Source organism: Melanerpes formicivorus, unplaced genomic scaffold (assembly GCF_026170545.1).
Source record: "Melanerpes formicivorus ecotype bairdi unplaced genomic scaffold, bMelFor1.0.p_v2 SCAF_3, whole genome shotgun sequence".
NCBI lineage: Eukaryota > Metazoa > Chordata > Aves > Piciformes > Picidae > Melanerpes > Melanerpes formicivorus.
The window spans coordinates 43158630-43181151 of record NW_027142355.1 but is presented as its reverse complement, the minus strand read 5'-3'; the positions used below and the strand labels follow the sequence as shown (position 1 = coordinate 43181151).

Below are 22522 nucleotides of genomic sequence, written 5' to 3'. Positions count from 1 at the left end.
TCACTGAGAGAGTCATTGGTCATTGGAATGTGCTGCCCAGGGAGGTGGTGGAGTCCCCATCCCTGGAGGTGTTCAAGAGGGGATTGGATGTGGCACTTGGTGCCATGGTCTAGTCATTGGTCTATGGTGACAGGTTGGACTCCATGATCCTCGAAGTCTCTTCCAACCTTGGCGATACTGTGATACTGTGATATATTTCACACAGCCCTTTTAGGGATTTATTAAAGACAAGCTTGTCAATCCCCTTCAGGAAAATAGTTGGGTTGATGGTTATAGGTGAAGATTTTTTGTACTTAATAATGTCACCTTTAGCCCATATGTGCTAAGAATTAACATCTACAGAGCAGCAGGGAGTGTTGTTACAAAACTGAGGCAGAACAAGGGAAGGAAGTTTTGCTCTTTAGACAGCTACTAGATTTGCTCTTTAGATAGCTGCTTGGAAGCGCTGAGGCCATGTGATGGTCACAATGCTCCTATGTTTTCAGCTATCATTTAAAATTCAGCAATAGATTAGAATAGAATAGATTAGAATAGAATAGAATAGAATAGAATAGAATAGAATAGAATAGAATAGAATAGAATAGAATAGAATAGAATAGGACTAGACCAGGTTGGAAGAGACCTTCAAGATCATTGCATCCAAGATCCTATCATCCAACACCACCTAATCAGCTAACCCATGGCACCAAGCACCCTGTCAAGTCTCCTCCTGAACACCTCCAGGGATGGTGACTCCACCACCTCCCCAGGCAGCCCATTCCAATGGGCAATCACTCTCTCTGTGTAGAACTTCCTCCTAACCTCCAGCCTAAACCTCCCCTGGCACAACCTGAGACTGTGTCCTCTTGTTCAGGTGCTGGCTGCCTGGGAGAAGAGACCAACCTCTGCCTGTCTACAACCTCCCTTCAGGTAGTTGTAGAGAGCAATAAGGTCACCCCTGAGTCTCCTCTTCTCCAGGCTAAGCAACCCCAGCTCCCTCAGCCTCTCCTCACAGGGCTGTGTTCCAAGCCCCTCCCCAGCTTTGTTGCCCTTCTCCAGACACCTTCCAGCAAGTCAACCTCCTTCCTAAACTGAGGGGCCCAGAACTGGACACAGGACTCCAGGTGTGGCCTAACCAGTGCAGTGTACAGGGGCAGAATGACCTCCCTGCTCCTGCTGGCCACACTGTTCCTGATGCAGCCCAGGATGCCATTGGCCTTCTTGGCTGCCTGGGCACACTGCAGGCTCATGTTCAGCCTACCATCAACCAGCACCCCCAGGTCCCTCTCTGCCTGGCTGCTCTCAGCCACTCTGACCCCAGCCTCTAGCACTGCCTGGGGTTGCTGTGGCCAATGTGCAGAACCTGGCACTTGGATGTGTTCAATCTCCTGCCCTTGGACTCTGCCCTTCTGTCCAGCCTGTCGAGGTCCCTCTGCAGAGCCTCTCTACCCTCCAGCAGATCAACTCCTGCCCCCAGCTTGGTGTCATCAGCAAATTTACTGCTGATGGACTCAATGCCCTCATCCAGATCATCAATAAAGATATTAAAGAGCGTGAGGCCCAGCACTGATCCTTGAGGGACACCACTATATGCTGCAGCATAGTTCTGAAAGGGCATAGAAATGCAGCCCTAACACTGGTAATTTATTTTTTTATGTCCTCAAGCAATGCTGCTCCTTATCCCTATGGCATTGCTTCTTCCTATTACTGCCAAATCTTGCATAGCTATTAAGAATATCAGCAGGTTGAGGGAGGTGAATCTCTCCCTCTGCCATGATGAGAACCCAGTTGGAACACTGTGTTCAGCTATGAGGAACCCAGTTTAAGAAAGACCTCCTTGAATGAGTCCAGGAGGGCCACAAAGATGATCAGAGCACTGGAACGTCTCTCCTATGAAAAAAGGCTGAGAGAATTGGGATCGTTCAATCTACAGAAGAGAAAGCTCCAGGGAGACCTTATAGTAGCTTTCCAATGCATAGAGGAGATCCACAAGAAAGGGGCAGAGGGATTTTTTACAAGGACATATAGTGATATGACAAGGGGTAATGGGTTTAATCTGAAGGAAGGTAGATTTAGAATAGAGGAGGAAGAAGTTCTTTCCTGTGAGGATGGTGAGGCACTGGAACAGGCTGCCCAGAGAATTCGTGGGTGCTTCTTTCTTGGAAGTGCTCAAGGCCAGGCTGGATGGGGCTTGGAGCAACACAGTCTAGTGGAAGATGTCACTGCCTGGGACAGAGGGACTGGGACTAGATAATCTTTAAGGTCCTTCCCAACCCAAACCATTCTTATGATTCTAAGATATAACTTCTGTGATTGTTCTCCAAAGTATAGCACTTCCATACTTTGTCAGCATGGCTTCTGCACTCAATTTCCAATCAGCTCTCTGACAATATTTTCTTATCCTTAACATTTGAAACACATTGATTGATCTCTAGTACACTAACAATTTTCTCTAGTAGGCCAATATTTGTCTCTACACAATATATGACATCTGATTTTATTGCCTTATTGGTTTTATTTGCGAGGAGTTGAGCAGTTGTTATTATCAGAGTGTTACAATAGTTCTTCAAAGGAAATGTGAACACATTTGATATACATCAAACATTCAAACACCTGAAAAATGTTGTTTGACACTGTGTTCAGCAATTGGCATAAGATTCATGACCATTATAAAAGTGTATGAATTGCTCTAATGGGTTCAATTTCCTCCCACTCTCTAAAAATCTTACTGCTTTCACAGGATTTATAAACCCCCCACTGCATAATCATGTCCAACATGCCCACTCGAAATGCTTTGAGGATTTTGGTTCAATAATCCACTCAAAAATAAAAAAGCATGGTAGTAAACATTTTGTATAAAACAAGTCCTTTTTAGCTATGCCAATTTAATTTGGTGTCTAAATTTGCTGCTCTTGAAGTAAACATTAAATAACTGAACTATTGTACTCACCCATTTTAGCACACATTGATGTAACACTGCTATTTTTCTCCATCCAATTCTTATCCAGTCTGCACTTATCTTTTGCATACATTATCACAGAATCGCCAGGGTTGGGAGGGACCTCGAGGATCATCCAGTTCCAACCCCCCAGCCATGGGCAGGGACACCTCACACTAGATCAGGTTGCTCACAGCCACATCCAGCCTGGTCTTAAAAACCTCCAAGCGTGGGGCTTCCTTCCTGGGCAACCTGTGCCAGTGTCTCACCACCCCCATGGTGAAGAATTTCTTCCTAACATCCAATCTGAATCTACCCATTTCCAGTTTTGCTCCATTCCCCCTAGTCCTATCACTACCTGACACCCTAAAAGGTCCCTCCTCAGCTTTCTTGCAGGCCCCCTTCAGATACTGGAAGGCCACAATAAGGTCTCCTCAGAGCCTTCTTAGTTAGGCCTTGGTCTAGAACTGTCTTAGGCTGCTGGGTTGACATCCCTGGAGGTGTTTAAGAAGAGACTGGATGAGGCACTTAGTGCCATGGTCTAGTTGATTACTTAGGGCTGGGTGATCGGTTGGACTTGATGATCTTGAAGGTCTCTTCCAACCTGGTTGATTCTGTAATACTTCTTAAAGATTTCATCCCCATTGCCATGCATCATGTTGTTCCACTTTGTAATCCTCAACACCTCTGTGCCTTGCTGCCCTAGAGATTTTTTCAGCTGAACACAAAGCCCACACAACACATTGAATTCCCTATACAGTTTAAGAAGGAATGATAATTTCTGTAACCAAGCTAGTGTATAAGACACCTTGCAGAATGTACCAGCAAGTGGGACCCATCTTTCTACGAGACAGCAGTTCACCATGTTTTCCCTTCCTTAATCAGTAGGGAGCTAGGGCTCTTTATTTATGGTATCCAACTCCTTCATTTAAGTAATTAATGCATATGCTTAGGACTAATTTTACTTTCTCATTATAGAAAGTAGAGCTGGAAAGGAACTGTTGGATCACTTGATGTATCAATCAGCACTACTGTGAGATTGACCTTTATTTAATAAGGTATTTTAATCAGCTTTCAACTTTTAGCTTTGATGCTTCATTTGCCTCCCCTTGAGTATCATCATTCAGCACTCTGGCAAGGTAGTTCCCTCATAAAATGCTTTTAACAAGGCTTAGTCTCAGAATACATATTTTAATAACAATTCCACCACTATTTACCTTTTCTACTTCACCTTCCACTACTCAACCTCAACATACTTTATCAACAAAGTCAGTCTTATTCCTCTTCATTTAAAAGACAAAGTAATGGAGAAATTATATGATAGACACAAGCTCAGTAAGAGGATGAGAAATCACTTTCAGCTATTCTGAACACGGCTGCAGAGCTTTTGCCTTGCTGCCACTCAATATTAGTAGGAAAATCGAGATAGTTTCTCAAGTGTGTGGCAGCTGCAAACCTCCTCCCCACACAGGACAGACATTGAGGTGAGGCTTGTGAGGACCTGATCTTTAACAGGTTTTTGTCTTTGGTGCCTCTGAGTCTCAGGTACTTTCCTTTGCTTGGAGAACCAATTAACTGAACAACGGATCACAGTCAAACCGACAAGGGTAAGTATAAATGGAGTTCTGCTGAGGAGAGGAGCACTCTTGCTCTCTTGCTCCACAGAAGCAGCCTTTGCAGCTTGGAACCTCTTCCCTTTGGAACAGAACCTAAGGAACCTCACCCCACCACCACCTTGGTGAGTACAGATACATCTATATCCTGGGTATCCATGGGAGATTTTCCTCTTATGAGTGAGTTGTGTGCACGTGTTGGGTCATCAATCCAAACAGTGAAACACTTCAACAGTTTAATTAGTTGTAGCAACAGTATTTTCCCAACCAACATCTGAATCTTTAATTTTATTGTGTGGGAAGGAGAGTAGATTTAACTGCAATAAATCAGTGGCTGTTAGGTCCTTGTTTTGTCTGCCTTTGAACACAAAAGTAAGTATTTTCAAAATGAAGACATGGAATTGTCTTCTAAGTCTGTACTGAGGAACCTTGATTTCTGGTCTCACTCACACTTTCTACTAAAATTATAAAAACACTTTGATTGTCTGCCTGCCTTAGTTTGAGAAGGTTCTGTCCTCAAGATGAATGTTCTCACAGTTCCATCTCTGATCTCCAACAACAGTGTCCAGTGGTCCTGCACAAAATACTGTAGACAGCTGTGGTGGAGTGGGCCCAAAAAATCCTTAGACTAGAACTGTTCTGCTTTGTGTGACGGAATTCAATATACATCAGGCAAGAGAGTGTGTGACACAAAGGCACTAGAAAGAGCTGTCCTGGATTTGGATCCAAGCCTTGGATGAAAGATTATGCCTTAAGCATAGATCCCACAGCAGTGCTATGAGAATTTTCATCCTGGAGAAATGAAGATATCACTGATGTCACCACAATGAAATTTCCATGTTTATCTTTATCCAATGTTTTAGAACCCTCTCTGTGAAGAAATATTTCCTAGAATCTAGCCTGAACCTCCCCTGGGGTAGCTTGAAACCATTTCCTCTGGTCCTGTCACTTGACATCAACCTCCCTTCAGGGAGCTGTAGAAAGCAATGAGGTCTCTCCTGAGCCTCCTCTTCTCCAGAGAGAACAACCCCAGCTCCCTCAGCCCCTCTTCATAGACCAGGCCCTTTACCAGCCTTGCTGCCCTTCTCTGGACATGCTCCAGTGTCCTTCCTGAGGTCAGGGGCCCAGAACTGAACACAGTACTCAAGGTGTGGCCTCAGCAGTGCAGAGTACAGGAGGATGATCATCTCCCTGTCCCTGATGGACACCATGTTTCTAATCCAAGCCAGCATGCCATTTGTTTCCTTGGCCACCTGGGCACACTGCTGTCTCATACTCAGTCAGCTGTCAACCAGAGCCCCCATGAGGAGTCAGGGAGCACGTGACTTTACAAGAAAGGGACTACATGATGTTATCAGATGGAGAACATGGGTAGACAGAAGTATAAATGGTGTTGTGACTGGATTTGTGCTCTTTGTTACTACTGAGGCTGTTGGCAATTCTTTAATACATCACAGCATATACAAAAACTTAAAATCAGTTATCAACATTAATGATTATTCACCTAATTTTGAAGAAGTTAGCCCAAGTGTTTGTGACTCTGTGCTGAATAGCAAGGCTTTATAATTTTGCAGCAGTTTGCATATGCATTGTGACCTGAGCTCTTTTCCTTATGAAGAACGACAAGAGACACACACAGTGCCAAGCAGTCTCTTGGTATGACAAGTGCACTGCTAGCCTCCTGTCACTCAGCTTCAGATCCTAGCCCTTTTGCAGATGGTTTTCTGTTGCAGCAGCAATCATGTGGGTAGACTGTTTCTGTTTACAGAAGATGATTCTCTAGCCAAAGGCATGAGAATTTTGTGAGACACTGTTTTCCTTTTACAGAAAACTGCTTTGTCACCAAGAAACAACTTCCCTTAGCTTCTGTCTTTAATCATGTTTATTCTGTAGTGACTGCAGTTCATACAAAGGTACAGAGCCAGCCAAGTCAAGTGCTGACAGCACTGGTATGGAGAATAATGAGGATATGTCAACCGACTGGCAAGTCCAGGGTTGGGCATACAGCATTGAGCTCTGTAGCATGGCTGTTGGGAGCAATGTGGTGTCGTTTGGGTCAGTGTGAACTACAATCACTGCAAGGTAGATGAATCTTACACGTCTCCTGTCTAGCTTCCAGCTCCTTTTGTTTACTTTAGCCCTAGGCTTGGAACTCTGGGAAATCTTTAGTGCAAGTTGCTTATCTGTGGTCATATGGGGCCCCAAAGATGAGTTAGATGCTAAATATAAACTCTTTGCGAGCTGTTCTGTCCGTCAGAAGAGCCACAAATGTCCACAAAGTGCATGCACCTGCTCTGGCTGATACTGCTTCAGAGGATAGCTTCTTCTTAAGAGACTGAAGGAGCAGGGGCTCTTCAGCATAGAGAGGAGGAGACTTAGGGGTGATCTCATTCATGTTTATAAATACGTAACGGATGAGTGCTGAGAGGAAGGAGTCAGGCTCTGCTTGGTGGTGCCTAACAGCAGGACAAGGGGAAATGGATAGAAGCTGAGGCACAGGAAGTTCTACAGAAACATAAGGAAAATTCTTTTCACTGTGAGGGTGATGGAGCACTGGAACAGGTTGCCGAGGGTGTGTGTGGAGTCTCCCTCTCTGGAGATACTCAACCCCCCGGATGCATTCCTGTGTGATCTGATATAGGTAATCCTGCTCTGGCAGGGGGTTGGGTTAGGGGATGATCTTTTGAGGTCCCTTCCAGCCCCTAACATTCTGTGATGCTGTGATTCTGAACTCTTGTATTTCTCTCTCATAATGCAGACTGCATGATAATTTTCTTCCATAAAAGCTATTGCCTTGCACTCTCAATTTCTTTTGAAAACATCTCATTTGGTCTCTTCACCCTGTGGCCAGAACTTCATTATGTCATTAGAGTTCAACCTGTTAAATGATATCATTACACAATGTGTAAAAGCTTATGCCTGATGTTGATGGTTCACTCAAAATGGTGTTGATGATGCTTGAAGCTAAGATGAATTCTGACTGGTTTAGTTATCACACTGCATGCCATTAATCTAATAACACACAGGCTTTTAAGTCATTATTAGTGCTTATAAATTAAAGAAAACCCATGTACTACTGTTCTTTCTCATCTTTTTTTGCTAATGGCATAAACATAATGCAAGTCTTTTTGGAAATGCCTTTTTTTTTCCCCATGTCTTCAGAAGTCAGGTTTTTAAAAGAAAAAGGCATGAATCCTTGCATAAAATTTGCATGATTAGGAAGCTGCATTAAATAACCTGAAGGATATCTGCTGAACTTCCATTGTATTTATCAGACCTGAAAACCACATGGTAGTTTACTCTCACACCTAAGGAGAATAAGCAACAAGTAAGCGCTGTTTTCATCACGTAGTAAACCCTGAAACTTTCCTTTATGGCAAAACCACAGCTGCCTTCTGCCATGAATTATTCTAACAGTCAAGTTCCTTACTTACAAGCATTCATTAACCTATGTAATATACAGAACTGTCATCAAAAGCACAGAGCAGGTGGGCAATTCAGCATGGTAAGGCTGCAGAGAAGTACAGCTTGCTCTGTTTTTCACCGTTTTACCATCCTGTTGTGTTTACATATGCTTTTAACCATTTCCCTGTCACCACTGCTCAGAAACAGCTATGGTACCAAGGACACGCACAGCCATCTGTCAAGGTCCGGAGACATTAGATGTCTCGGTCCAGAGACACAGTTCTTTTAAATATTCCCGTGTTGTGAAATTAAAGGCACAAACGAGGCCAAAGTATCAACAGCTAGACTATTTATTACATAAATAAAGTGGACATAAGAAAGGAAGAGGGAGAAAATAGAGAGAGAGAGAGAGACGAGAGATAGAAGAGGAAAGGAATTATAAAGTGGACATAAGAAAGGAAGAGGGAGAAAATAGAGAGAGAGAGAGAGACGAGAGATAGAAGAGGAAAGGAATTATATTACCACACCCCTCATCCCCCCCAAGATGAAGTCTGTGGAGGATGAAGTCTGTGGAGGAAAGGTGCTGCAGGAGATGTTGGGTCTGTAGAGAAACCGTGGTGAGGCTTTTGCTGGAGAACAGCTGTGGTCCTCTGGGGAGATGTTGGGTTGATACAGGAACAGTGCTGAGGCTCCTCTGGGCAGCCTGGGTCTGTAGAGAAAGGATGCTGAGGCTTGGCTGGAGCTGTGGTCCTCCGGGCAGCTTCTTTTCTCCGGAGCAGCATTGTCCCGGCTTCTCAGCGGCCTGGCCCGTCTCCTGTGTTTTCCTTCATCTCCGTTTTTCTCCCCGTTTTTCTCCTCTGTTTCTTTCCTCTGTTTCTCTCTACAAACCAGCAGTTGCTCAAGTCTTTTATACAGTTTTTTAGTCCTTAGGTATGTAGTCAAATATTGTCCCTCAGGAATTCCAGTGGCAGGAAATCTGTGTGTTTAGGCAAGACCCTGGCTGGAGGAGGGGGGAATCTCCGTCTACCCTGTCTCCATCCAGACAAAGCTCAGGAAGCAGGTGGTGATTATCTTGCCCTAAAGGTGTGATGGCTGGGTCCTTGGGTCCATTGTTGTAGTCCCGTGTTATCACGATGCAATCACAAGCTGATTTGCATCCAGGATTGGTGGACAGGATTCTTTCCACCTTCTTTCCAGTGGCTCTGCTATCACTTTTATCTTTGTTGACTCACATAGAGAGAGACAAACTTATTAGACTGTCACACCACCCCGTCAATCAAAGATAAAAGGAAGAAAGAAAGGAAAGAAAGGAAAGAAGTGGAAAAGGAAGGAAAGAAGTTTTAAACAATTTTTGCAATAGACATAAGTTTTGATTGGCTAACAGCACAAATCTGTTGTACACCATCATTAGACACAAACTGCATGTTGGACACTACATGTTGAATCACTGTATACAACAGGGATTTATACAAGATTGACAATGCTAAGAAAATATAACAAAATTAAACCAGGTAATTACACAAGGTGAAAGCATCCTTGTTCCTCCTGGAAGCCAGGAGAACAAACAAACCCATACCCCCCCACCCCGTCAGTCCTTCAGTTTGGAATTGAAGTGAGAGCTTCAGTCCAGATCTGAATGTCTGCGGGGTTATGGAAAGTACAGTCCTTGAAGAGATGTCTTCTGTGATGCAAAACTTGAGAAGTCTTCCATATTGTAGCAAGACAAGTCCTTCTGACAATACATCAGGTAGTCTTCAGCATTAGAACTTAAATTTAGCATTAGAACTTAAATAAGAAACACAAATAAGAAACACAACCTTGAAACATACAAAACTGGTATTTCCAGGTTACCATTCAGAGCCACCCTCTCAGGTGATAATTACTTTGAATGGGCCTGTAAGTATCGTTGATTGTTTCAGGTTCTCTCAAAGCCAAGCTAAACACAAACAAAGGCCTTTTTCCAAACCAAGTACAATTTTTTGGTGATCTCCTGACTCATGCTTCACCCCCCAATTCACCGCTGGGAAGTGAAGCCCTTAGTTGCCCTGGGGGCCATATCCCTCCCCTCATCAAATGGTCCCACCAAGAGGGGAGCAGTGACCTCAGCCCTCTTTTTAGGCTCGGGCCAACATTGCACAATGATTTGTAATTGTCTCGTGGCTACCCCATCAACCACTTCTTTTGGAATACCTTTCTCCCGACCCACCCCCCACCAATATTGCCGGGTATTCAAGTGTTCCCTGCCCCCAGCCAGGTGCCTACTAGGAATACGGCGCATCTGGCCCTGGGGGCTTGGTGGGTGAGTCATTTTCACATGTCTCAAGCCTCTAGTTTGAGTTTTTTTCATTTCCTCAGGTACACTATACTGCCTAGCATAATCTAATAATTCCCTCCCCACATCTTGCCATGTCCTGGAAGAAAGTGGGGTATTAGCTATTTCTTTTTGAAGCTGGATACCTCTTATTTTAAGCAAGTCAGAGAGGCCCCTGATCAAAGGAGTCATTCTGTTTGCATCCACCAGGATAGAAAGAGGGGATTCAAAATGATGTTTTAGTTCCCTTTCATATATCATCTGCAGGCATGCAGCTTTTTGCACATTCTCCATTATCTGATTCATCCCTCCCCGCAGAATTAGGGGTTCACCCCTCTCCTTTGGATCAAACCCCCCTGCCCAATAGGCAGCTCTTTGCGTAAGACTCCAGGGTCCACTTCTGTTTTTTGTAGTTAGAAAAACATTATCACCCCAATAGCCCATGGCTTCAGCTTCTGTTAACATAATCTGATCACCTCCAGTTTTTGAAACTCGCCAGACATATTCCACCTCAGATTCCTCAGCAGAGCGTGCAAATTCTGCACGAATTTTGGCCAATTCAGTGTAGGAGAAAGGCGTTTCTTTGGTTGTGATAGTGGGGGTAACCTCCCCATCCTCATATAAAACTTCAGTTTTAATGAGAGGTCTGATATGCGCAGCAGCTTCCTTAGCCACTGTCAGTTCTGCCCGAGGGCACATAGGGGCAGACTCCAAGTAATTCACACCCTCTTTTGAGTCCAAATACGAATTTTGCCTCCTCTCCTTTTCCAATTGAATTTTAAGATCTGCCACTACGTCTTTCAAAGTGGCAACATGGCTTTGCAGTGACGAAACTAAGTCCTGCAAAGAGGAAATAGTTATATTTTCCTGTTCATGCCATTCCTCTTTCTCCTTCACTGAGGCGGCTAAACAGGCACCTAAAACCGCACAAATAAAACCTTTGCCTTTCCCGGCTTTTGCTCGTGCATCTTTCTGCAGGGCCACAATTCTATCAGCCACACTCTGGAAATTATGCCAATTTTCACGGGCCCAGTCAAGTACCTGTACAGATGGGCGGGCACCGTGAACTTCTAAAAGGTTAAAAAGCCTCTCACACCGGGCCATCTCTTTTGTTTCACAAAGCATTTCTTAATAGGGCACTAAGTTTCACAGGGAAGTCAGATCAAAACACTGTTTGTACCAGCAAAATCTTCCCTGGAAAAACGTACACTTTTAAAAGGCTTACTTCAAAATAATCTTCTCCAGGAAAAATGCAACAGATTTCTCAGGAGAGGTCACACACAAGAAAAAACAACAGCAACCCGGGCTTCTCAAGGAAGTCACACTATTTTCCCGAGAGAACCCACACTTGCAAAAGCTTCTCAGCTTTTGTACCTCAAATTTTTTTGTTACACTAGGACAGCAACCTTGTGATTCTTAGGGAAGAGTTACTCTGTTTCCCTGAGCGAACACACACCGGCAGAAGTTTCTCAACTTTTGCTTCAATACTGGGCTTCTCGGGAAAGCCACACTTTACAAATATCACCAACACTGGGTTTCCTAAAAGAGGGTACTGAGAATTCTCGGGGAGGTCACACTATAAAGTCAACAGTTGTACCCTAGATAATCTTCCCCGGGAATGCACACACAAATTTAAAGCAGGGTACAGAGGATTCTCGAGGAGGTCACACTATAAAACAAACAGTTGTACCCCAGATAATCTTCCCCGAGAAAGCGCACACATTTAAAGCTTTTGAGAACTCCCACACAGTCTCTCTGAAAATTTCGCTTCGTCCTTCTCCGGCCACTTCCCTCGCGGGCGAGTGGAAACGCGAATCTGGACTCCACTCTCGCTTCGTACTAAAAGTACGTCTCAGGCACACACACACATTTCGGGGTTCTCAGAAATGCAATAATTTTGCTGTGATACTTTTCACTGCACGGGAATCCTGCCGACTACGCCATTTAAATGTCAAGGTCCGGAGACATTAGATGTCTCGGTCCAGAGACACAGTTCTTTTAAATATTCCCGTGTTGTGAAATTAAAGGCACAAACGAGGCCAAAGTATCAACAGCTAGACTATTTATTACATAAATAAAGTGGACATAAGAAAGGAAGAGGGAGAAAATAGAGAGAGAGAGAGAGACGAGAGATAGAAGAGGAAAGGAATTATAAAGTGGACATAAGAAAGGAAGAGGGAGAAAATAGAGAGAGAGAGAGAGACGAGAGATAGAAGAGGAAAGGAATTATATTACCACACCCCTCATCCCCCCCAAGATGAAGTCTGTGGAGGATGAAGTCTGTGGAGGAAAGGTGCTGCAGGAGATGTTGGGTCTGTAGAGAAACCGTGGTGAGGCTTTTGCTGGAGAACAGCTGTGGTCCTCTGGGGAGATGTTGGGTTGATACAGGAACAGTGCTGAGGCTCCTCTGGGCAGCCTGGGTCTGTAGAGAAAGGATGCTGAGGCTTGGCTGGAGCTGTGGTCCTCCGGGCAGCTTCTTTTCTCCGGAGCAGCATTGTCCCGGCTTCTCAGCGGCCTGGCCCGTCTCCTGTGTTTTCCTTCATCTCCGTTTTTCTCCCCGTTTTTCTCCTCTGTTTCTTTCCTCTGTTTCTCTCTACAAACCAGCAGTTGCTCAAGTCTTTTATACAGTTTTTTAGTCCTTAGGTATGTAGTCAAATATTGTCCCTCAGGAATTCCAGTGGCAGGAAATCTGTGTGTTTAGGCAAGACCCTGGCTGGAGGAGGGGGGAATCTCCGTCTACCCTGTCTCCATCCAGACAAAGCTCAGGAAGCAGGTGGTGATTATCTTGCCCTAAAGGTGTGATGGCTGGGTCCTTGGGTCCATTGTTGTAGTCCCGTGTTATCACGATGCAATCACAAGCTGATTTGCATCCAGGATTGGTGGACAGGATTCTTTCCACCTTCTTTCCAGTGGCTCTGCTATCACTTTTATCTTTGTTGACTCACATAGAGAGAGACAAACTTATTAGACTGTCACACCATCACAACGTCTCATGAATGAGCCTGTGGGAGCTTACCTGCAGCGAAGCCTCCAGACAGAACTAATACCTGATTAAGAAAAGAGCTGCCCAGTTGCCTGATCATTGCCTAATAATTTCTTGTTCCTGAAGTTTTTTCCACATCGGTGAACGCTGTTGTGACTCTTAATTTATTGTGACTCTTAATTTATTGTCTCTTCCCCTCCACTGAGCTACCATGTAATGATGTCTCCATGTGTGGGAGGAAGCCCCAGCACCTGAGGAAGAGCTGACCCGGCAAGTGGGGGTTCTTCTTCAGTACAGCGTTCATTGCTTCCCAGGTACTTTCTCCTGAAAAGCCATGATGGAGCCATGACTTCCCCTTGGAAGAGAGCAGCAACACAGGGACTCCTTCTCGAGAAATGGACCATCCCCATTCCTAGCTGCTAATCTAGAAGCAGGACCCAGCAGAAGCCTGGAGGCAGACCTCATGTAGATAGGGAGGGGGAAGAAGGGATGGGGAGGTATTTAATATTCATGGCTAATTACTATGAGGGCTTTGACGTCACACTGTATGAGTAGCTAACTGAGGGTGAGGGTGGCATTGTTTATATCCTTATCTTCTTGGCTATATGGGAGGCATGCATATTTCATTAGTTTCGCATCTGACCATTTCTAAGAGACACAAGGACACTTTGCATGTGGACTAATGCTGATGAGTAGTTCTTCAGTATCTCTTAACATGAATGGAGACAAGGGGATGTAGCTTATAGGTTAAGTGTCATAGTCCTCATGCACACTCAGTTCATGCAAGGGGTACAGGAAAGTGGTGTGCACTCAAGGACAAGGGCTGGCTTTGATGTTCTACTGGCTTCATCATTATAGTGTAAGTAATCTCTAACCACAGACCATGGCCCCAAATGGGTTCACAAGGCAAATAACTGCCAGGATTACAAAGCCTGCCTCACAATCTTGGTCATATAAACCACAATTTTTCCTTGTAAACACTCCAAATGACTCCTATCTGCAAAAGCTCATGAGTACTACCCACACAATCCAGCCTCTGTTTCGCAGTGCAGCATTTTCAGCAGAACTCTCTCCTTGGTTTGCAGAGACATCACCAGAAGTCTCTGATTTCTGGAGACCACCAGAGGGAATCAAGTGCTTGTGCCTTGTTGTCTCAGTAGGATGTTTAGATTTGCCCTGCTGTTGCTTACCAGGAGATTTTTGTAATGATGAGGGAGAGGTTGATCTTTTTAGAAGACAAGTTGCCCTTTTTTTTCCCTTTTCATTTGAAAGACAGTTTAAAAAGTGATGAACATTAGGCTTGACCGTGAAGGGCCAAAGGGGGTGGGTCCATTTCTGTGAATTCTGGTTTGCTTCATAACTAGTGGTGTGGTACATCCCTGTGTCTAATTAAAAAAAAAAGAAAGAAGCTGCTGAATGACTTTGTCCAACATGCTGTGGACCATACGTTCTGGCAGAAGCTTGTGCCAATGATGTGAGAGGGGATGAGAAGAAGCTGTGTTTTGCTCATAAGGCACCAAAACAGATGAGGTTCTCTGTTACAAGCAGTAGTTGAGTTCATGAGCTCTGCATGGTATAGACACAGTGCTGATACAAAAAGTACCTGTGGCATAGCTGTGAAAGCCATTCTGATAAGGATTATGAATGTAAGTATTATTATGAATATTAACATTACAGAAAGTGGCCAGGGGGACAGTCCCTGAAACAATGCCCTGCAGAACAGATGTACACATGCAATTGCAAGCAACATACACTGCCCTTAACCCACAATGTTAGTAGGTTCTAACATGGTCTGCAATAGTATGTGAAGTTCAATCTTTGAGTCCATTTGTCTTTGGGACGAGTGTACAGACTGTCTGCAATTCACCAAGCTGGCCCCACTGTGCTGGTGCTTTCTGATAATGGTTCTTCTGGAGCAAGACTGAGACCAGCTATTTTTGTACAAGACAGACTGCCAAACAGCTTTTGATTTCCAGTCCAGTGGTGAAGAGCTCCTGATATCTTTGCTATTACTAGAAGCAGCCTACGAAATTACAGAGGTGGTGGATGCACTGAATGCAGAATCCTGCACTAGGGGTCACTCAGTGAAACTAGTAGGGGATCAATTTGAAAGACAAAAGTCCTTCTTTAGCAGCCAGTAGCGAGCTTCAGGAACTTGCTGCCAGGCAGTACTGTAGAAACCAGCAGTATCAGCATGTTCAGAAGGGATTAGATCCAGGGGCAACAGGCCCACTAAAAAGACAAGGCAGGGACGTGTCCTCTGTGGTAGTGTGGTAGTTTTAGGCTGATGCCTAGAAAATTATCCACAGATGTTGAACAGAAAGTGATAGAATGTAAATAAATTACCATTGGGTGTAGAAGGGAAAATGATCAGGTCTAAATAACCCCATTGGCCCGGTAACTAACACGAAGTTAGCTGTGTACACTAACTCTCTCTTTTTGGCTTCCTGCACTCTGTCAGATACTAGAGCTGGCTTAGCTGTTGCTGACCCTGGCTGTGCTGCTTTGTTGTGGCTAAGTACTAACACGCAATTCTTTGCTCTTATTTCTTTTGTCCCATGTACAGGGGGGAAGAGGAGGAAGCTGTTGGTAACCCCCTGGTTTTGTCCAGGGGGGTTCTTGTGTCGTTTATAAAATGTACATAGATGTAAATAATGTATATTTTGTACATACTCATTGCATAACACGCTTTAGATTGTAATCTTGCTTGTAAACACAGCTTCATTTGCTTTCAACTGAGCTGGTCTGGCAATTTTATGTTGGGGGGTAATTTCAACCTACCACAGGTATCTATCACATCAGATACACAGCTGTGGATGCTGTGGGAGTGCAAGGGGAAGGGGCTTTAGAAAGCACCTAGGCTTGCACATCCTCACTGAACAGCATCCCTTCCTCTTGCAACCGTGTGATAAAATACTGGCCTGAGATTGTTTCATGTTCTTAATATAGAAATGTGTTTTAGCCCCAACCCACAGCATGAATATCCACTTACTACAGCACCCTAGATTTCTGTGAGCTTACTAACGAGCTCCAGGCAACACAATCAAACACAAACCAGGCTTCTTAATTCCTGGCTCTGATCCTCAGTCCACTAGTGCCTCTCTGTGAAGGTGGTCCCATTACATAGCTCATTGCCAATCTCCCGAGCCAATGCTCCCCCCTTACCTTGTACTGTGCCAACACATAATGCCACATTGCAGCCATTCATATCACAATGCACAATTCCAAAGGAATCGTGTGAACAAATCTTGCATGGGGTACAGAAAAATATGGAGACAGTGAAACTTAAATGCCAATGAAATAATGTACAATTGGGTAACAGAAAAACACCCCATCTACAGCTAAAAAATGTTAAGAGCAAGTCATGAATTGTGCAGCAATTCTGTCAATTTCAAACTTCCTTAGCTTTTGGAGGTTGAAAACCAAAACTTTCTCTGCCCTTTGGATTTCTTCTTTCCCAGCAGCTAAGGAAGCAAGCCAGCATGCCAACTTTTAAGTATGAAATAAAATTAAACCAATCATTGCTTTTAAGAGATTGCCCTTGAGGCCACCCAATAATAGTGTTTCTAAAGCAGTCCTACCTTTGTTTTCCAACTTGAGCTCCTCTGCTAGCAAGCTGTCTTGTCTGTTGCCAAGCACAAATGCCAGAAATGAGAGGATCAGGGCATCCAAGATTCCAATAATAGCCAGGATATATGCCCAGCGGACTGAACAAGCCCCCAGCGTGTACTTGTCTGTCTTTTCACCACACATCCGTTTTACCTCATCTGAATCCCAGCCATCAGGAAAAATCATACAACCCAGGACGAGACAGGCAGCTTGGAGACAAAAAAAAACAACAAACAAACAAAACCAAAAACAAACAAACAAACAAACAAAAAAGAGAACAATGGGATAATGAGACCAAACTTTGTTTTGATGAGCACCTACACAGTTATCACTAAAGCAACACACTTTTTCATCCTGAGCTTCAAAGCTAGTTTACTTAAAAACAAGTCACAGAATTATATAGTATGATTAGGTATTCAAAATAAAAACCTAAGACACAACACTGTAGTGCTCTGAACCACATAAAATGTGTGTGTGTCTCACTATCAAATCGTGAATTATGGCTGCATTACAACTGTGCTGCGTTTACAACCCTGGGAAGGGGGGCACTGGTCACTCTCTTGCTCTTCTGCTCCTTGCTTGGGCAGCTGCATTTGCCTGTTACAGGATTCGGACAGGTATTCCTTTCCCTTTTCCTTCTGTTCTCTCTATATACACACCTGTGTGATCTGATACCTTTGTAGCAGGGGAGTAAAATATTCTATGTAACTCAACTAAAACGCTTCCTCTATTCCAACCCCCTCCCACACCCCTTTTCTAATTTCTTGGTAAGGAGAGAAGAAAGAGGAGATGGAAGGGGGAGAAGAAGGGGGAAGAGACATCTTGTATTGCCCCCTGACAAACATCAGGTGTGCAGATTGCATAAAAAAAATAAGTTACATCCTGAAACCCTGGCTACTTTTGTACCAGCACAATTACATTTTCCTGGTGAGACCAATTGCTTCATTATAAACAAGAGGGGAAAATTACTAATAATCTAGTGTCATGGGTTGAGTTTTAGTCTGCTGCTATTCATTCCATGCTGCTGTCATGCCAGCTTCAAAATGAAAGTGCTGGGTGGAGCAAAGTATGATGGGGTTTGAAGTTCAGATTGCAATATGGGAGGCTTTTAGTTCAGGTTGCTGCTTCTGGGTTCTGTGGTTTTGGGCGTTGGCTCTCTTCTGCAGGGATGGTGGTGAGATGAGTGGTAATGGGGCAGCTGCTGGTATTCTTTTCTGCAGGGATGGTGGTGAGATGAGTGGTAATGGGGCAGCTGCTGGTATTCTTTTCTGCAGGGATGGTGGTGAGATGAGTGGTGAGATGGGTGGTAATGGGGCAGCTGCTGGTATTCTTTTCTGCAGGGATGGTGGTGAGATGAGTGGTAATGGGGCAGCTGCTGGTATTCTTTTCTGCAGGGATGGTGGTGAGATGAGTGGTAATGGGGCAGCTGCTGGTATTCTTTTCTGCAGGGATGGTGGTGAGATGAGTGGTGAGATGGGTGGTAATGGGGCAGCTGCTGGTATTCTTTTCTGCAGGGATGGTGGTGAGATGAGTGGTGAGATGGGTGGTAATGGGGCAGCTGCTGGTATTCTTTTCTGCAGGGATGGTGGTGAGATGAGTGGTAATGGGGCAGCTGCTGGTATTCTTTTCTGCAGGGATGGTGGTGAGATGAGTGGTAATGGGGCAGCTGCTGGTATTCTTTTCTGCAGGGATGGTGGTGAGATGAGTGGTGAGATGGGTGGTAATGGGGCAGCTGCTGGTATTCTTTTCTGCAGGGATGGTGGTGAGATGAGTGGTGAGATGGGTGGTAATGGGGCAGCTGCTGGTATTCTTTTCTGCAGGGATGGTGGTGAGATGAGTGGTAATGGGGCAGCTGCTGGTATTCTTTTCTGCAGGGATGGTGGTGAGATGAGTGGTAATGGGGCAGCTGCTGGTATTCTTTTCTGCAGGGTTTTTTTTTCTTCTGCATCTCACTGAGCTTTTTTTGCAAACAGGTTAAGCTAAGGTAACCATGCATTGTATTATTAGATTATTAGCTAAGGTAATAGTGCATTTATGTTGCCTCATTTATCTTAAACCCAAGTTTTTCTGTGTTACTTTTCCCTAACTTCTGTGTTGGGGGAACAGTCAGGCCAACCTGGTTTTGCTTTAAACCATTACACCTAGATATTCAAAGGAAACATCAGATTACTGTCAAATGGTCAGGAAAACAAACCAGAGAGAAATAGAAGAAAAAAATCTATGTATTTCTGGCAACCTACATGCTTGAACACACGTAGGCAACAGCAAGGGGATTTTTTTGTCACTATCCCTTTAACTGAAATACATTTTAAACATAAGGTTTATACTCCTCAAAACCACAAGCAATGACATTGTTCTGCAAGGAAAAATGAGCTATCAACATTGCTGCCCATGTCTGATCTGGTTTACCTACAGGGTCACCACATGACATCTCAAATGCTACAGGTGCTAATCCTTGACCTGCATGGAAAGCCAGATGACATTGACCACCAGCTGCTCCAGGCTGGGGCAACTGTACAAGTGCTGGGTAAGTATAAGCACTGCCATTTTATGTACCCCCTAATGCCCACAAAACAAAACCACACCTGCACTCAAGCTTCCTTTTGACAGCAATGTAGACAGACTTGAAAGTATGTCTGCAGAACCCATCTGATGCAGGATAAAACCTGTGCCTGAGGCATTTGACAAATTCTTCCTGAGCAGTTAATTTGCGTGAAAATATAACTGCTTATATTACATTCAAGGACAATTAGGCTCAGAAACAAGGGCAATTAGGTAAGGACTGATTTACTCAGAACATGCAGGCTGGACACATTGTAGTTACCTACTGCCTGCCTGAACTCATTTACACGATTTTATAAAATCTTCCAAATATTTTGGAGACAAACTGTACAATAAATTTCCTTCTTGAGCTGGTTACACACACTTCCAGGAAGATTATTTCTCACAGTCAACACCTAAGTGTTGCCCTCACAGCTGCGAGGGATTTCACTGAAATGCTGCATGAAATCTGGATGCTTCTGGTGTGGGTGAAAAGGTTTACCCAGGCAAGTGTTAACGGATGCTTACTGTACAACAGCAACTACCAAAGCCAGTTCACATCCTCAAAATGAGAGGAAGCTTAATGCTTACTTAATGATCAATGGATCTAGGTTTTTCTGCTGAAGTGTAGGATTAGCAGTACCAACATCTATGGTGGGTTTTGGTTTTTCCTTTTGTTTGTTATTTATTTTATTTTTAAATGACATGGTACATCAAACGTGTTCTTAGTGCTTCCTAAAAATAGTTTAACTTTGTTGCTTCCCACCTAGGTAATTAAAAATAGAAACCCTTATCTCGGGAATTCAGTGCAGTTTCCCAGATCAGCTCCTCAGATTTCCAATTAACTCATCTTCCCTGCCTTTCTTCCTGCTTGTGTTGTTATACTTGCTTAATTTTCGGGAGTCATTCTGTTGGTTGCAGTTGGATTTCCCTTGGGAATAAGATACACTAAACTGTGGCTGGACTAGTTCCCTTTGTATAAAGGCAGGCATCTAATAAAAACCATGGTTGTTATCTGCATTGCTTACAGAGATCTCTTGGTTTTTGCTAGATGACTGCTTGATCACCACCTTCGGATGCAGGAATCGTACCTTACTTGTGATGGTCAGCATGAGCAAGATTAGACAACCCTGAGTCTTCACTTGCTGAGGGAACATTTTGCACTGAATGCCTTTAAGAATACAGATGTGTTCAATAATAGGAAACTGGTAATGATTCATTTATCAGGTAGAAGCCTGAAAAGACAGGTGCAAAATCCACCTACAGATCTGCTTCATATTGCTGGGAATGTTTACATTTTAATCATTCTAAAGAGGATTACAAGAGTTTTTCTGTAGAAGGAAATGATTTTTCAGCTTTATAAAAATGTTATAAATGGGAACCATTTTCTGTAATTTCAGTGAAACTAGTAAGAGATTATTTGGTAACACAGACACAAGTCCCATATCTCTGTCTAAACTGCTGCTGTCTCTAATGGCAATGTGACTGAAATGGAAATGCAGCAAAGGCCACTACCCCTTAACTACTAGGCAGCTCTAATAAACTCAGAAACTTTGGGATTTGGGAAGCTCACCCACCGAATAAAAAGACTTCTGTCATCAGCTCCTACACAGTTTTTGATTCAAGTCATGAAAAAAGTTACACCTATATTGGTTGAAGGTAGTCCTCTGTGTGGGAGCTGAGTGCATCAGATTAGCACCAGCTTCCTCAGCCTGCAGACGGCCCAGCCTAGGACCTCTGCAGCTAATCAAGACTTAGATGAGAAACAGTAGAGGGAAACTGGCAAGCAATTGATAGTGACACTGACACCATTCATAAATATCTGGGCAACTGTAAAACTTACAGGATTTGCATCCACATTGCTTTCCCTTCAGTTGCTTGAGAAAGCTCCTAAGAGGAGCACTGCCTTTGTAAGGATGGCCCTGGGCTTCCTCCAGTCCTTCCTCTAATTTTCTTACAAGATGCAAGCTAACAGATTTCTTCTCCTACATATCGGAGCCTGGTGACGCTTTTCAGACTTTAAAAAATCTAATAGGTAAACATGCTTGGTATACATTTACTTCTTGAAAGCTTTTTTCTGACATAAACAGCTAACAGAAACTGTCCCCTGGTTTTCCTTTAGGGCTCTGAGTGACAAGACAAATTATTCATAGTGAGAGGGAATCCAGGATTTTGCCTCCTGGGATGAAAGGATGCAGATATGACACCTTCAGAGACTGGAAACAGACACTGAATTGTTGCTGGCACTGACAAACTTGTGACTCTGACCAAGCTAATATTATCACAGCTTGTGCTCTGTGCATGAGCTCAAATGGTAATTAGCAAGCAAGTAGTTCTTGATCCTATGGTTGTGCCAAATATGGTAACAGATTAATATTATATCCTTGCATGGAATGAGGTTCTATTTGCAAAAAGCTGTTCTACAGGAAGCCAGCACTGAGAAATTCCTGCTGGCAGGACTGCTCTTTCATCTTCATTCTTTTCCTGACAACATACTCAACTTGCTTGCATGTAGAGTACAACAATGGCAAGTTTCCTGATAAAAGAATAAACATAATGGAGTGGGAATTACACTGGCCAGCTATTTTCTTTCTATACCCACACATGCAAGAGCCTCTGAGTCTCTGTGGTTCCAAAAACTGAGAGGTTCTTTGCCTTCAGAACTGTCTCTAAATGGTATTTACAAAACCAACAATCTGTTAAACTCCACTAAATGGGATAGAGATTTGCCACCTGTGTTGATGGAGAGCAGGGATGAATGAAATGTGAGGACTCATTAGGACAACAGTCTTTCAGGATCTTTTACCTGGAAAGGAAAGAACGGCTGAGTGGAGGTGGCTGGAGACACAGGGTCAAACACAGTCCTGAGTGAACACAGAGACTGGACACCCATGCAGCTGAGATTGCTTTGAGTGATATGGACTGCACTAATGACTGAGATAATGATTCTCTGTGTTTACATTTGTGTTCTGGCATCAAGCAAATATACAACTTTGAAGTAAATTCCCTGATTTTCTCCATTTAATGATTCCATTAACAGAAACAGTTCTGGTGCATGTAGAACAGGTTTTCTTGGAGGAGCTTAGAAGTTCTTACCCAAAAGCTCTTTTGTGGTGGATGGAGTTCTTAAAATCCTGACTCAA

The 22522-nt window shown here is 43.7% G+C and overlaps 1 protein-coding gene across 3 annotated transcripts in view; it reads right to left on the bottom strand.

Annotated features, from left to right (window-relative positions):
* The window catches only part of LHFPL3 (LHFPL tetraspan subfamily member 3), a 270950-nt gene that overhangs the window by 91554 nt on the left and 156874 nt on the right, over window positions 1-22522 (bottom strand). For all 3 annotated transcript variants that reach the window (XM_068170911.1, XM_068170906.1, XM_068170898.1), the window contains exon 2: window positions 16811-17047. In XM_068170911.1, coding sequence (XP_068027012.1) covers window positions 16811-17047 — 237 coding nt within the window. The remainder of the gene's footprint in view (window positions 1-16810; window positions 17048-22522) is intronic.